This window comes from Microcaecilia unicolor, chromosome 9 (assembly GCF_901765095.1).
Source record: "Microcaecilia unicolor chromosome 9, aMicUni1.1, whole genome shotgun sequence".
In the NCBI taxonomy this organism is placed as follows: domain Eukaryota; kingdom Metazoa; phylum Chordata; class Amphibia; order Gymnophiona; family Siphonopidae; genus Microcaecilia; species Microcaecilia unicolor.
This window is the reverse complement of record NC_044039.1, coordinates 173,312,190-173,328,295: the sequence shown is the minus strand read 5'-3', so window position 1 is coordinate 173,328,295 and position 16,106 is coordinate 173,312,190. Positions and strand designations below refer to the sequence as shown.

Here is a 16,106-nt window from a genome sequence, read left to right as displayed (position 1 = left end):
AGGGGTCATCCGCTCCATCCGAGCGGGAATCTGTCTCCTCCAAGGAATCCCCAAAGGACCGTTGGGAGAACTCAGATACGCTGCCCTCATCTACATCAGAGGAAACAGAGTCCTCTAAGGCCTGGGAATCCACCCTAGGGCGTTTACTTCCGGGGGCCTCAACCCCTTTATCGGACAAGGGAGAAGGGGCAGCGCTTTGCATAAGGAAGGCCTAATGCAGCAGCAAAATAAACTCGGGGGAGAAACCCCCCAGACTGTGCACTTCAGCAGCCTGGGCCACAGCCCTAGATGCACCCTCAACCGGCGCTCGCAAGAGCGGGGGAGAAACATGCTGCGCATCCAGATGGCATCCGGCGCGACACTCCGCGAAGGAGCCGCGCGGGAAGAACGGCGCTTAACTTTAGCCGCTTTTTGCCGTCGCCCAAATCAAGGGCGGCCTTGGCATTAACGTCTCCCAGCTCAAGGGCGGCCCAAGAAGAAGCCGTCCGAGCAGAGTGGCCGGCCAAGATGGCGGAGGCGAGCAGCGGGGGATGGGCATTTATGGCGGGGAAAAACCGCCGCACCGGAGGAAGACCCGGGACACTGACCGGCCTCCGAACTGACACCCAACAAGGGCGAATCAGACTTTAAGACCCCCGCATCCCCGCTAGAAGCGCACACGCGGTCTGGGGAGCGATTCTTCGCGCCCTCGCCCTCCGACGCCATAGGCCACGTGGAGATCAATCGGGGAACCCCCTGCCCGCTATAAAAAGGTAAAAATTACCTGCTTCTCGCTCCGAGCTGTAAAAACCTGGTGTCCCAGTGAGTAGCTGCAATAAACGTTTAAATAAACGTCGAAATAAACGCCTTTAAGGACGTCCAAAATTTTTTTTTTTTTTTTTTTTTTACGGAGCCAGCGGGAGGGGGCAGAAAAGGAGGGACCTGGCGCCACCAAGTTTGCACTTGCTCAAGAAGAGCCCTCAACCCCAGGTACTCAACAAAACCTAAAAATTAGGCTTGGAGACCTAGCCAGAGCTGCTGCTGTGTGTGACCACCACCTGCTGAGATAGAGAACATACTGAGGAGTTTCCGGCAGCACATGACCACATATAGGGAGGCAAAAGGATTGCTCTCTATCTCCACCTGCTGGTAGATGGACACAACCCACCAGTCTATGGATTGATCAGCATGATGATATGGAACAGAATAATTCTAGGTGAAGAGCACTGTATAGCCACAGAATGCTCAGTAGTTCTCATGCAGACATGCAGAAAGTGCAGCTCCTGAAGGTCTTTAATGGATCCTAAGTCAGAGGACCTGAAATCAGTTGAGCAGAGAGTTTCTAAATCTGTCTACCAGCTTTAAACTTTAAAGATGGATTTAAGAGGAGTCAGAGACCTCGCCCCGCCTCTTCACAACCCATTTGAGCTTAGCAGTGTCGTAAAACCAGAACTCTGAATTTTTCACTCCATTCTGCTAAGGTATATTTTATTTACTGCTCTTATTGGAAGTCACTGAAAAAGAGCTCCCCTTGGTCTCACAGTTGGTGGTGGTGGTGGTGGGGGGGGGGGGGGTGGTTTTCAGTCAGTCCTTCGCATCGCTGGCTCACTCTTGGAGAGCTGCAGCACTGACCTCAATTTGGTGCACAGACCATGCGCCAGTATGCTATTGAAGCACCAGCAAAGCACAATAAGCACTGCTCATGGAGCGGAGACAGAAAGATCCAGACTGTTCTACCTGAAAACTGTTCTCCAATGTGCCTGGATCAAGTTGGCAGCACAGCAAAATGGAAAAAAAAATCTGCTTAAGGACAGGGAGACAATTATAGCCTGATTCTCTACAGGCTAGCAGTACTGCTGCAGTAGGTGCAGGAAGGACAATTACTTTTGTATATCATAAAGGCCATGAAAAGGTGCAAACCATACATATTTCTGGTTTTTATTATGATATTTTGCTCTTCTTTGAGCTGAGAGCAGATCTGGAATTGCAAGACAGCATTTTTTTCTGGTAACTACTTTCTAAGGCTGTAGAAATTTGTAGTTTGACATTTTGGCCTGTGCTAACTTGTGATAAGTTGCTGGTCAGCAACAAAGCCAGAGACTCCTATGACTAAGGACATCTGCTGTATCCAGATAAAAAATCAAAAGGAGAAGTGAGTGGGTGGGGGTAAAACTATAGCCCTAGAAAGAGGGTGGAGGGGCTAGTATGATGACTGTGCATACCAAGGACATAGGTCACCCCATTTCAAATGAAAACATATGCCTATATGCATCAGAGGCCCTAACTGCCAATATAATAAGAGAATAAATGATAGAATTTGATGGACGATTCATAACAGTAAACAGAATATTCTGGAAAGATGCATATTCATTAGGTAGGAAGGGTAATTATAATTAAGATAATGAAGAAAGGAAGAAAAAAGTATTTAAGAGGAAACAGAACTGAGGATGTGTCCACTAGGAGGTGAACATATTGACAGCTCCCAGGGAAAACTCTTGTTTTTATTTGCTACATATTATATCTATATAATGTTAATAATTCAATGTATCCAATGTTTGCAACCTGAATTCTAAATCTAGTATCTGCAAGCAAACTATGAAAACACACACACTCTCTGTCTTGTATAAAGAGGTACTACTACTACTACTTGACATTTCTAAAGCGCTACTAGGGTTACACAGCGCTGTACAATTTAACATAGAAGGACAGTCCCTGCTCAAAGGAGCTTACAATCTAAAGGACAAATGTACAGTCAGTCAAATAGGGGCAGTCTATATTTCCTGAAAGGTATAAAGGTTAGGTGCCGAAAGCAACATTGAAGAGGTGGGCTTTGAGCAAGGATTTGAAGATGGGTAGGGAGGGGGCTTGGCGTAAGGGCTCAGGAAGTTGATTCCAAGCATAGGGTGAGGCGAGGCAGAATGAGCGGAGCCTGGAGTTGGCGGTGGTGAAGAAGGGTACTGAGAGGAGGGATTTGTCCTGTGAGCGGAGGTTACGGGCGGGAACGTAAGGGGAAATGAGGGTAGAGAGGTAAACTTCAGAGTCCCGGTGTAGATCCCTCAATTATAGATCTCACCACTCTGCTTAGCCGCAGGTTTTTTAGTTATCCAGTGCGGTCACTAGCGGGCATCCTCATTAGTCTTAAACTCCTCTTATGTTGCTTACTGGCAAATAGTTTACTTATAACTTTACAACTTTTAGCAATTATCTTGTTATACGGGCTTTCTTTGTAGGTTCGCTCTACAGCGAGCTGAACCTCAACTGTAGTCGCCCTTTTTTCAATTTGTGACTCCTCTTTCTAAGAGTGGTTCCATGCATATCTCCCTGTCTCTCACCTATTCACCCCCATCCTGTTAGACTGCCACTGAAATACTTTGATGTTTCACTTATATATACTGTCATCTACCAACATTTGCTTATTTCCGATCTGACGAAGAACAGCAACCTTCGAAAGCTAATCAAGAAATGTATTAAGTTATGTTCAATAAAAAAGGTATCATCTTATTTTCTTTTCCATGTTTTATTTTGTTTTATTCCTATTGATTACCTTTAAAAGTGGACTAACACGGCTACCTCTCTATTCAGAAAGGGAAAATCTTGATGTGGTCAAGATTCATTGACGACATATTTATGATTTGGGTTGGGGACCAATCATCTTTGTCTAGTTTTGTGACATGGTTGAATAACTGCAATACAGCAATACAATTCTCCTATGAAAGTTCAAGTACAGAGATTCATTTTTTAGATGTTATACTAGAGCGCAGTGGAGGAGTAGCCTAGTGGTTAGTGCACTGGACTTTGATCCTGGGGAACTGAGTTTGATTCCCACTGCAGCTTCTTGTGACTCTGGGCAAGTCACTTAACCCTCCATTGCCCCTGGTACAAAATAAGTACCTGAATATATGTAAACCGCTTTGAATGTAGTTGCAAAAACCTCAGAAAGGCGGTATATCAAGTCCCATTTCCATACATCGAAAACTGTGGTATTCAAGAAACCAACTGACAGAAATAAATTATTACAATATCGAAGTTGCCATCCCAGATCTTTGAAGAACAGCTTACTGTATTTGCAATTCTTAGATTTAAGAGGATCTGCACGAAGAGAAGTGATTTTAAGAAACAGGCTAAAAAATTGGCTATTGATTTGAATAAATGAGGATATCCTTCAACCATAGTTAAAGTATATACTAGAGCAAAATACAGTGACAGAGACCTTCTATTAATGGACAAGAATGAATCTGATCCTGTAAATGAAGTAGATGAAAAGATGGAGATTTTTGTATTGAAATTTACTAGGGGAGGGGAAGAGGAGGGTAACATAATTAAGAAAAACTGTGATATTGTAAAAATGCACCCTATATTCCAACACAGTAATCTATATTTTGCTTTTTCTCAGGGCCAAAATTTGAAGGAAATTTTAAGTCCAGCACAGTTGAAGCAACACCCTAGAGCTGTAGCGTCTTAAGGACATTTGAAATGGGGGTGTAGTACTTGTGCTATAACCATAGAATATGATGAATTTATAAATCCTGTGGACCAATGTAAACATTTGATTAAATCCAAAACTAATTGTAGTTCAGATTTTGTAGTATACATCTTACAGCGTCCCTGCAACAGAATATACGTTGGGAAAACCACAAGGAAGTTACATATGAGGTTGTTGGAACACAAATCCTGCATCAAGAGGCAGAAAGTAGGATCTTCATTAGTGGCATATTGCAGTCACACCAAATGATTTCACTCAATTTCATTGTTTTGCTATTGATCAAGTTAAAGCCAATATAAGAGGGGGTGATCGTGCCAGACGTCTCCTTCAATTGGAGCAACGGTGGATTTTTAAATTGCAAGCTTTAGAATACAATGGGCAGCGTTCCTTTAAATTTTGAACATCTTGGTTGATGTCACGATTTAATGAGCATCCTTTTTAAGTGAGGGCATCATGTTTGAATATCAGCAATATTCAGCCAGTAGCAAGGAAGAACACAGTGACTGCACAAGTAAGCATTTTCGATTCTTATTATATGTTTTTGTCGAAGATATGAGGTGAATGATATTGTTAACCACAGATCTCCAGATTTGCTTGATAGGTCTCAAAGTTATCTACAAGGGCGTTGGGTGGAGTAAGATGAAAAGGAAAGATCTCTTCACTAAATACGTTATAAAAAAATCCCAGGATTGTGACCATTATATTATGTGGATTTTAATGACAATTTTTTCTTTTTAGGAATGGAAGTATAGCACATTTTGTTGATTATTTGGAAGCAATATATGGATCTCCTTGATAAAGTCTGACATAATTGATGGGCGAAATGGGACCCCGTTAGAATTCATTAAGTGGAATCCATTAAGTAATCAGATGACAAACTAAAGATAAGTGCTATTTCCTTTAATCTTGTGAATATACTTGAAGATATATGATATACTTACTGATTTTTTTGAAAAGATAAAATTTATAAAATTGGAAAAACAAAGAGGAAAGTGAACTAGACTGGAGGTTTTTTTTTTTCAGCCAATGAAGAAGTGCTATTCTGAGACAAGAGAGGACTCGGGGGCGTTACAAGATGGCTGCCTGAGTACTGCTAGAGGAAACGAGTGGTAGCTGAAAACTTTTCCTCTCAACAACATGCCACATATCAAGAGAAAAGGGGCGACGAAAAGCGTAATGCCGAAGGCTATGGCGTCGACCCCAGTGCAGCAGTCGCTCGATAGACTCTGGCAGAATGTTCCACCAGTGACCGGCATGGCGAGCCCGCTGTTGAGCCCTGACGGAGGAGCGTCGGCATTCCTGGGCTGCGAGGTTTCTCTCACGCCGCCGGAGTTGGTCCCGCCTCCTTGCCCTGCTTCGACTCGAGGGTCGGAAACCCCGCTGGATGCGGAAGGCGCTGCCGGTGGGATTTCGGTCGGCAAGGCACCTCGAAGATCGGACAGGGAGGACTTAGGGTCCCAGGAAGAACTGGGAGAGATTACCTTGATGGCGGTCTGGAAGGCAGTGCAGGCATTGACGTTAGCTGTTTCATACTCAACAAAAGAGTTTGCTGCAATAGTGAGTAAAATTGAAAAATTTGATCAATCTTTGGAGAAAATTAAGAACGATGTGGATGCCCAAACACAAAAGACACATGAGGAAATGACCGGTTTAAAATCCTCAGTGACGGCTTTAATCAAAGATAAACAAATAATTCATAGGAAAATTGAGTCAATGGAGAATTATAATAGACGTTTGAATTTGAGACTTTTGAACTTTCCCATTTTGACCTTTATTGAAAGCGAGTGAGCTATTTTCAATGTATTTGAAGGATATCCTGCAGTTAACCAGATTCAACCTTACCTCCTTATACAAAAATATATTATTTACCCCAAAAGAAAATTTCATCTGTGGACTCTGCAGGATTGTTACAAGGGGAGGCTCAGAAACCTCAAAATTTAACTGCATTTCTTGAGGACTCAAACTTTGAGATTACAGACAGAGGAACATTGTTAGTTCAGTTTGTATTTGAGAAAGATTTGAATCATGTGTTTAAGTTATATTTCAAGAATTCTGTTAAATTGTTTTATGGACAAAAAATCTGGATGTACCCTGATGTTGCGAAGGCAACTCAGGAGAGAAGGAGACAATTCTTGGATTTAAGAAAGAATGTTAAAGCTTTGGGAGCATCGTTCTTGTTAGCTTATCCCTGTAAGTGTAGAGTTAACTTCCAGGGAAATAAGTATGTTTTTTCTATACCAGCTAAAAGTTTTTGTGGAAGCATAGGCGTAGACTGGGGGGGGGGCGAGGGGGGGCAATGCCCCCCCAAATGACGCGAGGCGCCGCCGCACCATTAGTTAAAGAAAAACAAAAAACCACATGCAAGCACGCGCTCCTCTCCATCCGCTTGGCTTCCCTGCCCTCTCTATCTGCGTCCCGCCTTCCTCTGACGTCATTTCCTTTCGGGCGGGACGCAGACAGAGAGGGCAGGGAAGCCAAGCGGATGGAGAGGAGCGTGTACGTCTACCCCTCTCCATAGGCGCCCGGTATAAGAGGCTTGGGGAGGCTAAGCCTCCCCAGCCAGAAGTGCAGCAAGGGCAGGGCAGACTGGACCACCCCGGGTGCAGCTCCCGCTGCCTTGAACATCTCCCTCCCTCCCGTGGACCGCGCGATCATTACCGCCGCCACCCCCCCCCCCCCCCCCCGACTACTGCAGTATCGCTCTCCTCCTCCGCTCCTGTCACGTCGTCTTTGAATGTCAAGGATTCCTTCCGGTAGCATCAAAATTGGCAATGATGTAAGCGCTGCTTTCAGCCTGCCCCGGAAGCACTCTCTGTACAGTTTCCCGCGTAGGAAGGACGCTGTCCAGAGAAGGCTTCTGGGGCAGGCTGAAAGCAGCGCTTACATCATTGCCAATTCTGCTGCTACCGGAAGGAATCCTCGACGTTCAAAGACATGACAGGAGCGGAGGGGGAAAGCGATACCGAACTAGTCCGGGGGGGGGGGGGGGGGTGAGCGATGCATCATGCCAGCCAGCTGCTAGACCAAAGGGAAAGGGGGTGGTGAGAGGAGGATGTGAGGTGCCACATCTAAGGGGAAGAGGGAGGAAGGAAAGCAATGGCAGGGAATAGGAAAAGGGGGGTGGAGAAAGGAGTGAGAGTGATGGGAGCAAGAAGGGGAGGGAAGAGAAAGGTGGGATGCATGAGGACGCTGGAGGAGAGAGAGAGAGAAAGTGGAAAAGTGCAGGGGAGAGCCAGGGACATGCAAAAGAGCAGGGGAGAGTCAGAGAGAGATGGGGAGAGAAAGAGGGGACATGGAAGAGAGCAGGGGACAGGCAGAGAGAGATGGGGAGCGAAAGAGGGGACATGGAAGAGAGCAGGGGAGAGCCAGAGAGAGATGGGGAGAGAAAGAGGGGACATGGAAGAGAGCAGGGGAGAGCCAGAGAGAGATGGGGAGAGAAAGAGGGGACATGGAAGAGAGAAGGGGACAGCCAGAGAGAGATGGGGAGAGAAAGAGGGGACATGGAAGAGAGCAGGGGGCAGCCAGAGAGAGATGGGGCGCGAAAGAGGGGACATGGAAGAGAGCAGGGGAGAGCCAGAGAGAGATGGGGAGCGAAAGAGGGGACATGGAAGAGAGCACGGGAGAGCCAGAGAGAAGATGCTGGATGGAAGAGGAGAGAGAGAGAGATTAGTGGAAAGATGGGGAGAGAGAGAGAGAAGCTGCTGGGGAGAAACTGGGGCAGACCCTAGCTGTCAGACGGAGAAATGCTGAGTGAAAGGAGGGAGAAAGAGGGAAAATGCTGGAAGGAGGGGGCAGAAAGAGGGAAGACACTGGACGTAAGGGTAGGGAGGGAAAGAGGAAAGACACTGGAAGGATGGGGATAGAGAGGACATGCTGAATGGAAAAGGGTCGAGAGAGAGAACTGTTTAGAAGGAAGGGAGATAATGGATGGAAGGAGAGGGAGACAATAGACGGAAGGATTGGGAGAGGGTAATGGGTAGAAGGATGGAGAGAGAAAGAGGGATGACACTGGATGGAAGGGTAGAAGAGAAAGACATGGATGGATGGAGGGGAGGGAAGAAGGAGATGCACACGGATGGAGTAGAAGGGAGAGAGGAGAAATGCCGGACATGGATGGAGGGGAGGAAAGACAGAGGAAGTTCATGCACATGGATGGAGGGGAGACATGCTGGATTTGGATGGAGGGGAAATTGCTGAATTTAAGGGCTGGATTGGAACACTTTGAGGGCAGATGCTGAAACTGGAGAAAGGATAAGGACAGGGTTACAGATGGTAGAAAGGACGCATAAGGACACAGGAGGATGGTGGACATGTTGAGAGAAAAAATATCAAATGGAAAGAAGACACTGGGACCAAAGAATAGAAAAACTAAATGATCAGACAAAAAAGGTAGAAAAAAGTATTTTATTCAGAATTTATTAACTGGAATATGTCAGCTTTTGGAAATGTGCATCTGTGATATTTTGCATGTAAGTTTCAATTTTTCTAGTATTGCTGCATGCTGAGTCTGACTTCTTGAGGTAACTTTCCAGTTTTGCCTTCATATCTGTTGTGTCATGTGTTTTTCATGTGTAATCAAGGTGCAGTATTCTACTAGTGTGTAGTATTTACAGCCCTTTTTTTTTTTGTTTGTTTCAATAGGTTGTGTACTGGTGTTTTAGAGCCCGGTGTAATTACAGTGCTGCTTTTCCACGCATAAGGTTGTAGCTCATCCTGTCCTTGGAATTAGTGCTGTTATGGTTTGCTAAGGTTATGAGTGTGTTTTTGCACAAGTTTGTGTATAGTGTTTTGCAGTGGAGAGATTGTGTATTGGCATTACTGTGGTGGCACCAAAACATCGGAAAGGGTTTTAGAGCCTAAATCATGACACACTACCTCTTGAAGGATCTATATATAGTTGTTAATAAAAGGAGCTCATTGTGAACACTATCCACCCTAAAAGGGTGTTTTGTGGCTCTACATGAGAATTGTGATATTATGATCCCTTGTTTCATATTGTTGACGGTCTGCATTTTCTATATGGGTAGTATATTGGTGTATTAGGGTCTGCCTAGTGTTATGGTACAGTAAGGTTTGAGTATGTTTTTGCACAAATATGTGCATAGTGTTTTGCAGTTGAGCGATTGTGGTTAGTATATGCTTTGAGCAACCACTTTATTCTTTGACATATGATACATATCTAATATCTAAATTTAACAAAAGGTATTGTGACTATTTTATTTTTACTTATTTTTTTCTGTGTTAATTGTGGCTATAAGCTCCGCCCCTGGCTCCACCCCTAACCCCGCCCCCTTTAGCCTCCCCAAACAGTTGGGCCACCGACCGCCTATGCCCCTCTCTCTTCCTCCCTCCCTCCGGCGCAGGCAGCAGTCTTTTCCAGCGTTCCTGGCAGCGGTAGCGTTGTACACGCTGCCTTTGGCTCTGCCCCGAAGCCTTCTCTTCAAGTTCCTGTTCCCGCATAGGTGGGAACAGGAACTTGAAGAGAAGGCTTCCGGGGCAGACCGAAGGCAGCGTGTACATCGCTACCGCTGCCAGGAACGCTGAAAAAGCTGAAGATTGTTGCCTGCACCGGAGGGAGGGAGGGAGGAAGAGAGGGGGTAAACGGAGTCACCATCTTGGACCTCGCGGGGGGGGGGGGGGGAGCAGAGGGAAGATGGATGGGACTGGGAGGGGTGGGAAGCAGAGGGAAGGAGCAGGAGATGGATGGGTCTGGGTGGGGTGGGAAGCAGAGGGAAGGAGCAGGAGATGGATGGGACTGGGAGAGGAGGTGAGCAGAGGGAAGGAGCAAGAGATGGATGGGACTGCGAGGGGTGGGGAGCAGAGGGATGGACCAGGAGATGGATGGGATTGGGAGAGGTCAGGCACAGCAGAGGGAAGGAGCAGAAGATGGATGGGACGGAGGGATGGTGAGCAGAGGGAAGGAACAGAAGATGGATGGGACTGGGAGGGGTGGGGAGCAGAGGAAAGGAGCAAGAGATGGATGGGACTGCGAGGGGTGGGGAGCAGAGGGATGGACCAGGAGATGGATGGGATTGGGAGAGGTCAGGCACAGCAGAGGGAAGGAGCAGAAGATGGATGGGACGGAGGGATGGTGAGCAGAGGGAAGGAACAGAAGATGGATGGGACTGGGAGGGGTGGGGAGCAGAGGGAAGGAGCAAGAGATGGATGGGACTGCGAGGGCTGGGGAGCAGAGGGATGGACCAGGAGATGGATGGGATTGGGAGAGGTGAGGCACAGCAGAGGGAAGGAGCAGAAGATGGATGGGACGGAGGGATGGTGAGCAGAGGGAAGGAACAGAAGATGGATGGGACTGGGAGGGGTGGGGAGCAGAGGGAAGGAGCAAGAGATGGATGGGACTGCGAGGGCTGGGGAGCAGAGGGATGGACCAGGAGATGGATGGGATTGGGAGAGGTGAGGCACAGCAGAGGGAAGGAGCAGAAGATGGATGGGACGGAGGGATGGTGAGCAGAGGGAAGGAACAGAAGATGGATGGGACTGGGAGGGGTGGGGAGCAGAGGGAAGGAGCAAGAGATGGATGGGACTGGGAGGGTGGGGAGCAGAGGGAAGCCTACTAGAAAGAAGACACTGCATAAAACAGAAGACACTGGGATCAAAGCGAATAGAAAAACTAAATGATCAGACAACAAAGGTAAATAAAAGTATTTTATTCATAATTTATTAATTGAAATGTGTCAGCTTTTTGAAATGTGCATCTGTGATATTTTGCCTGTAAATTTCATTTCCTTCCTCCATATTAGCATATTCATTTGCATATGTATATATGCAAATGATATGCTAATATGCTCCGCCCATTCTTTGCCCCCCCAAATGAAACAGTCAAACTACGCCTATGTGTGGAAGCTAAGAGAATTCAGACCCCCACGGTATAATAACATCAGACCAATTAAGATAGTTTGTGGAATAAAGGTTAGCCGATTTATTCAACTAATAGTTATGTTTAAAAAAAATTTCTCCTCAATGTTTCTTAACGCCCCCCCCTCCCACATTTGAGGTCTAAGGAAGAATGAAAATTGTCATTGTAATTGATTCTTGAAATTATTGCCTTCTGTGTTTCCTATGCAAGTTTGTTGTACTTGTGAAATTGAAAATCAATAAAGAATTAAAAAAAAAAAAAGAAGTGCTATTCTGTGAGTCTGTAAGCAAGATAAATTCAGACCACTGACATACAGAGGCTTTTTCCTCCTGCATACTTTACCTCCTCTTGTTAATGCTGGTGAAAGCTCTAAGGTGAAAATACAGCTCAGTATTTACCACAATATTTTGCAACCACATGTAGATTTTGAAGAGTGTTTTCAGATTTGGGTGGTGGAGTTCTTGATATTTTGATATTGAGAATGCCTCCATAACAGCTCACCCAAATGTAGTTTGATTACTTAGAGAGCCTCTCACTCCTTTTCCTCAGTGGAACTTAAATTTAGTGCTAAATGCTTAGGAAGTTCTCCCTTTGAAACCATTAAAAGGGCAACTTTTAAAGATCTCACCCTCGTCTGTTTTCTTGATCGCAACCTCCTCTGCTTGCAGAATTTTGGAGTTACAGACCTTATCGTGCAGAGATCCTTTTCTCTGTTTTCCAGAGGCAGAAGTTTGTCAGAACAGTGCCTTCTCTACTTCTGAAGGTTGTTTCTTCTTTCCATATAAATCAAGATCTTCAGCTTCCTTCATTCTCTAGAGAGGAGAGTTGTCACGAAATAAGATTTTTCCATTTATTAGATGTTCACCATATTCTCACTCGTTATCTCCAACTGACAAAACAACTTTAGAAGATCAGATAGACTTTTAATCCTTTGGTCCTAGGAAGGAAAAACGGCATCCAAAGTGACGTATGCTTGCTTAAGACTGCAGTTCTGGCATACATATTGAAAGGTAAGCAGCGCTCACTGGTGGTCAAAGCCCATTCCACTAGAGGAGTATCAACCTCGTGGGCAGACGTGGGCAGAAGCAGCAGCAGTAGCGCCAGGACATTTCTAAGGCGGCAATGTGGTTTTTGTTGCATACCTTTGTTAAGCACTATGGGGACTGACTTCACCTCCAGGGAAGAAAGGGTTTGGGGATTTTAGTCCCACTTTTTTTTTAAAAATATCTTTATTGGAACCACACACTACCAAGATAGACACCAAAAAGAAAAAAAAAATGTACATTGTGGTGATTTTTCAAGTGTCATCCCACCAACCAAACAACAAACACAACAACATTAGATCAGACTGCACTTGTTGTTTCTGCATGGCAGTCTGATCCGCAAACCAAAACCTGGGGGACCAACACTGGGGACCAAATTTCTAGGCCCTAGTAGACTCCAGGTGGGACTGATGGGGTAGCAGCCTGTCTCCAGCACATCAAAATACACTTTCTGGCAAGAAAAAAATGCTTTATGCAGAAGAAGTTTGGGCCCCGATCTCAGGCCCAATAAAACAAACTTCAAAATCAATTGAATATCTACCTGGAGAGGCAGGCATCTATCCAGTATTGCAGATAGATACATCAGAGCCTGCATCCAGAAAAGTTTTATTTAGGGGCACGTCCAGAACATATGCAGCAATTAAGCCGGCTTAGCACTACAACGCAGGCATTCTGCTGTTGCTGCCACAGGAGTCAAAAATGCCAAATGAGGGGAAATGTTGAGACAGAGCAGAAACTTATATTGTTGCTCTTGAAAAGACAATGAACATGTAAGGCGCTTCAGGTGTTTCATTAGCAATCACAGCTGATCACCTGTAGCTCGTTCCTCCATTGATAAAGTCCAATTCCAAACGTCAGCCAGATCATCATGATCAAAAGCAGGAGTCTGACTGCGCAAGTTGAGCTAATAAAAAGATAAACTTGCTTCAGAAGTTTGGGATAAGAGCAAAGTTTCAGAAAGTAAGTGAAGCATCCAGCGCACTCACATAGTGGTGCACCTGACGGTAAGCAAGACAAGTCGCAGGAATGCAGGCCTCCCTCTTCCTGAAGCTGTTCAAAGGATTTCATGGATCCCGCGTCAGTCACCAGGTCACAAATATAAGTTAAGCCACAGTGAGACCAACATTTTAAATATAACTCTGTCGCATCAGGATCTAAGTCTTTATTACCCCAAAGAGGGAGCAACATGGTGGAGGTGGAGGGGAGTTTCAACTGCTTACAAATCTACTTTCAACCTTAGCACACAGTTTTTAAAATAGGATGTGCTGCAGCAGTCACCAATCACGTACAGTATGTAATGTGAAGATAATATAACAGGTTTGTTGGTGCAATCAACTGTTGTTCCAATGCAGTAGGAGTAAAGTGAGCAGTCCCTTTTATCCAGTCCACTAGGTGTCGCACAATGCAGGCCACATTATAGCGCTGAAAATCAGTCCCACCCTTTTTTAAGGATTGCTTTGTCATATCCTACATATCCTAGTCTGGTATGGACACTAAGGAAGGAGAAATTATGTCTTGCCTAATAATTTCCTTTCCTTTAGTCCTACCAGACTAGTCCAGAGCCCACCCAAGAGATTCTCTTCTTTCAGTGCACTTCTGATGTTTCTATCTTTCTAACGTTTTTCATAACAGTTAGAGTTCTGATTTTTCCAGATTAATAATTTAAGCACTTCCCTTGAAGGAAAAAAAAAGAGAGAGAAAGAAATTAAGAAAGGCAAAGCTCCAGATAATGCAGAATCTCCTGTTCACCACTGCTTGGTCAATCAAAATACTGATCATTCCACAGCTGCACAGTGCCCTTGAAGGGGAAATCATTCAGAACTACTTGGTCTGGTAGGGTTAAAGGAAAGAAAATTAATAGGTAAGACAATTTCTTCCATGTGCTGTGGAAATCTACACACACTTTTAGCTGGGTTAAGGATGATCGATTTTCAGATATTTAGCTGGATAAATAGCTTTTGAAAATTATGCTCTGTAAAAATAGAACCTTTTGATATGGTTGCAAATTGCCACTATAAAAGAGCAATCCCAATGGAAGCTAAATTCCACTGTAAGCTGGGAATTTCATTTGTCTTTAAACCAAAAGCAATAAGCTATTGGGGACACTGCACATAACAAATGGAAAAAAAAAGTTCATACTACCAGTGGTGCTCAACATAACAGGTATGGCTGTTGCTGTATTTCCTGTCCTCTTTCTACCCGTGTCGGGGTGTTGAAAGCTAGGCAAATATGGCCTCAGAATGGTATCTGTGACCTTTATGTGGCTGCATATTACAGGGATTTGCCACTGCAGCCCAACGCACTTCAACTTCCCAGTTATCTCCTATGCAGGTACTTATCCACCTTTAAATAATTCAGCATCACGGTGGAATGCGACTAAGTTATAAAAGAGTGTGAATGGCAGGATGAAGAGACTGTTGTAATTCCCTATATAAATGCATTGCCATAAAGAATGTTTTAGAGGTGAATACAAAAATGCTGTCATTTTGCTGATAATATAAGAGGATATGTGCCTCGCAAAGGGGGAAGAGTTTATACTTTAAAACCCTAAGAGGGATCTTGGGGTGATAGTATCTGAGGATCTGAAGGCGACGAAACAGTATGACATGGCGATGGCCATAGCTAGAAGGTTGCTAGGCTGTATAGAGAGAGGTATGGCCAGCAGAAGAAAGGAGGTGTTGATGCCCCTGTACAAGTCATTGGTGAGGCCCCACCTGGAGTATTCAGTTTTGGAGGCCATATCTTGCTAAGGATGTAAAAAGAATAGAAGCAGTGCAAAGAAAAGCTATAAGAATGGTATGGGATTTGCATTACAAGACGTATGAGGAGAGACTTGCTGACCTGAACATGTATACCCTGGAGGAAAGGAGAAACAGGGGTGATATGATACAGATGTTCAAATATTTGAAAGGTATTAATCCAGAAGCGAACCTTTTCCGGAGATGGGAAGGCGGTAGAACTAGAGGGCATGAAATGAGACTGAAGGGGGGCCGACTCAAGAAAAATGTCAGAAAGTATTTTTTCACGGAAAGAGTGGTGGATGCTTGGAATTCCCTCCCGCGGGAGGTGGTGGAGATGAAAACGGTAACGGAATTCAAACATGCGTGGGATAAACATAAAGGAATCCTGTTCAGAAGGAAGGGATCCTCAGAAGCTTAGCCGAGATTGGGTGGCAGAGCCGATGGGGGGAGGCGGGGCTAGTGCTGGGCAGACTTATACGGTCTGTGCCCTGACAATGGCAGATGAAATTCAAGGTAAGGTATACACAAAAAGTAGCACACATGAGTTTATCTTGTTGGGCAGACTGGATGGACCGTGCAGGTCTTTTTCTGCCGTCATCTACTATGTTGTCAGGGCTGACCTGCTTAGTTTGTGATCTAACAAGATCAGGTTCTCTCGGGCCAGTGCTGCTGGGAACAAATGAACTCATTTCTTATTAAGATACATTAACTTTTAACTTGACATTAACATCTTTTTCTAAAGTTAAATATCTGGTTCATACCTGTATGACAGCCTCTGCTGAAGGAGGAGGGAGTGTTTTTACTGGACTTGGAGATCTCTCACTCAGACTTGTGCTGTCACTTACAACACTGTCAATATCCACATTTGGCAGCACCTATAGAGAAATGTCAGATACTGAAATGTCCTGATTATTCTTCCTTGTATAGTTTTGTATACCCATTCCAACAAATTACACCCGCCCTCAGAAACTGCAAACACAGTGTGC

At 44.9% G+C, this 16,106-nt stretch overlaps 1 protein-coding gene across 1 annotated transcript in view; it reads right to left on the bottom strand.

Annotated features, from left to right (window-relative positions):
* KIAA0586 (KIAA0586 ortholog) overlaps window positions 1-16,106 on the bottom strand; it is a 311,131-nt gene that overhangs the window by 194,665 nt on the left and 100,360 nt on the right. The window contains exon 17 of the mRNA XM_030214301.1: window positions 15,882-15,995. Coding sequence (XP_030070161.1) covers window positions 15,882-15,995 — 114 coding nt within the window. The remainder of the gene's footprint in view (window positions 1-15,881; window positions 15,996-16,106) is intronic.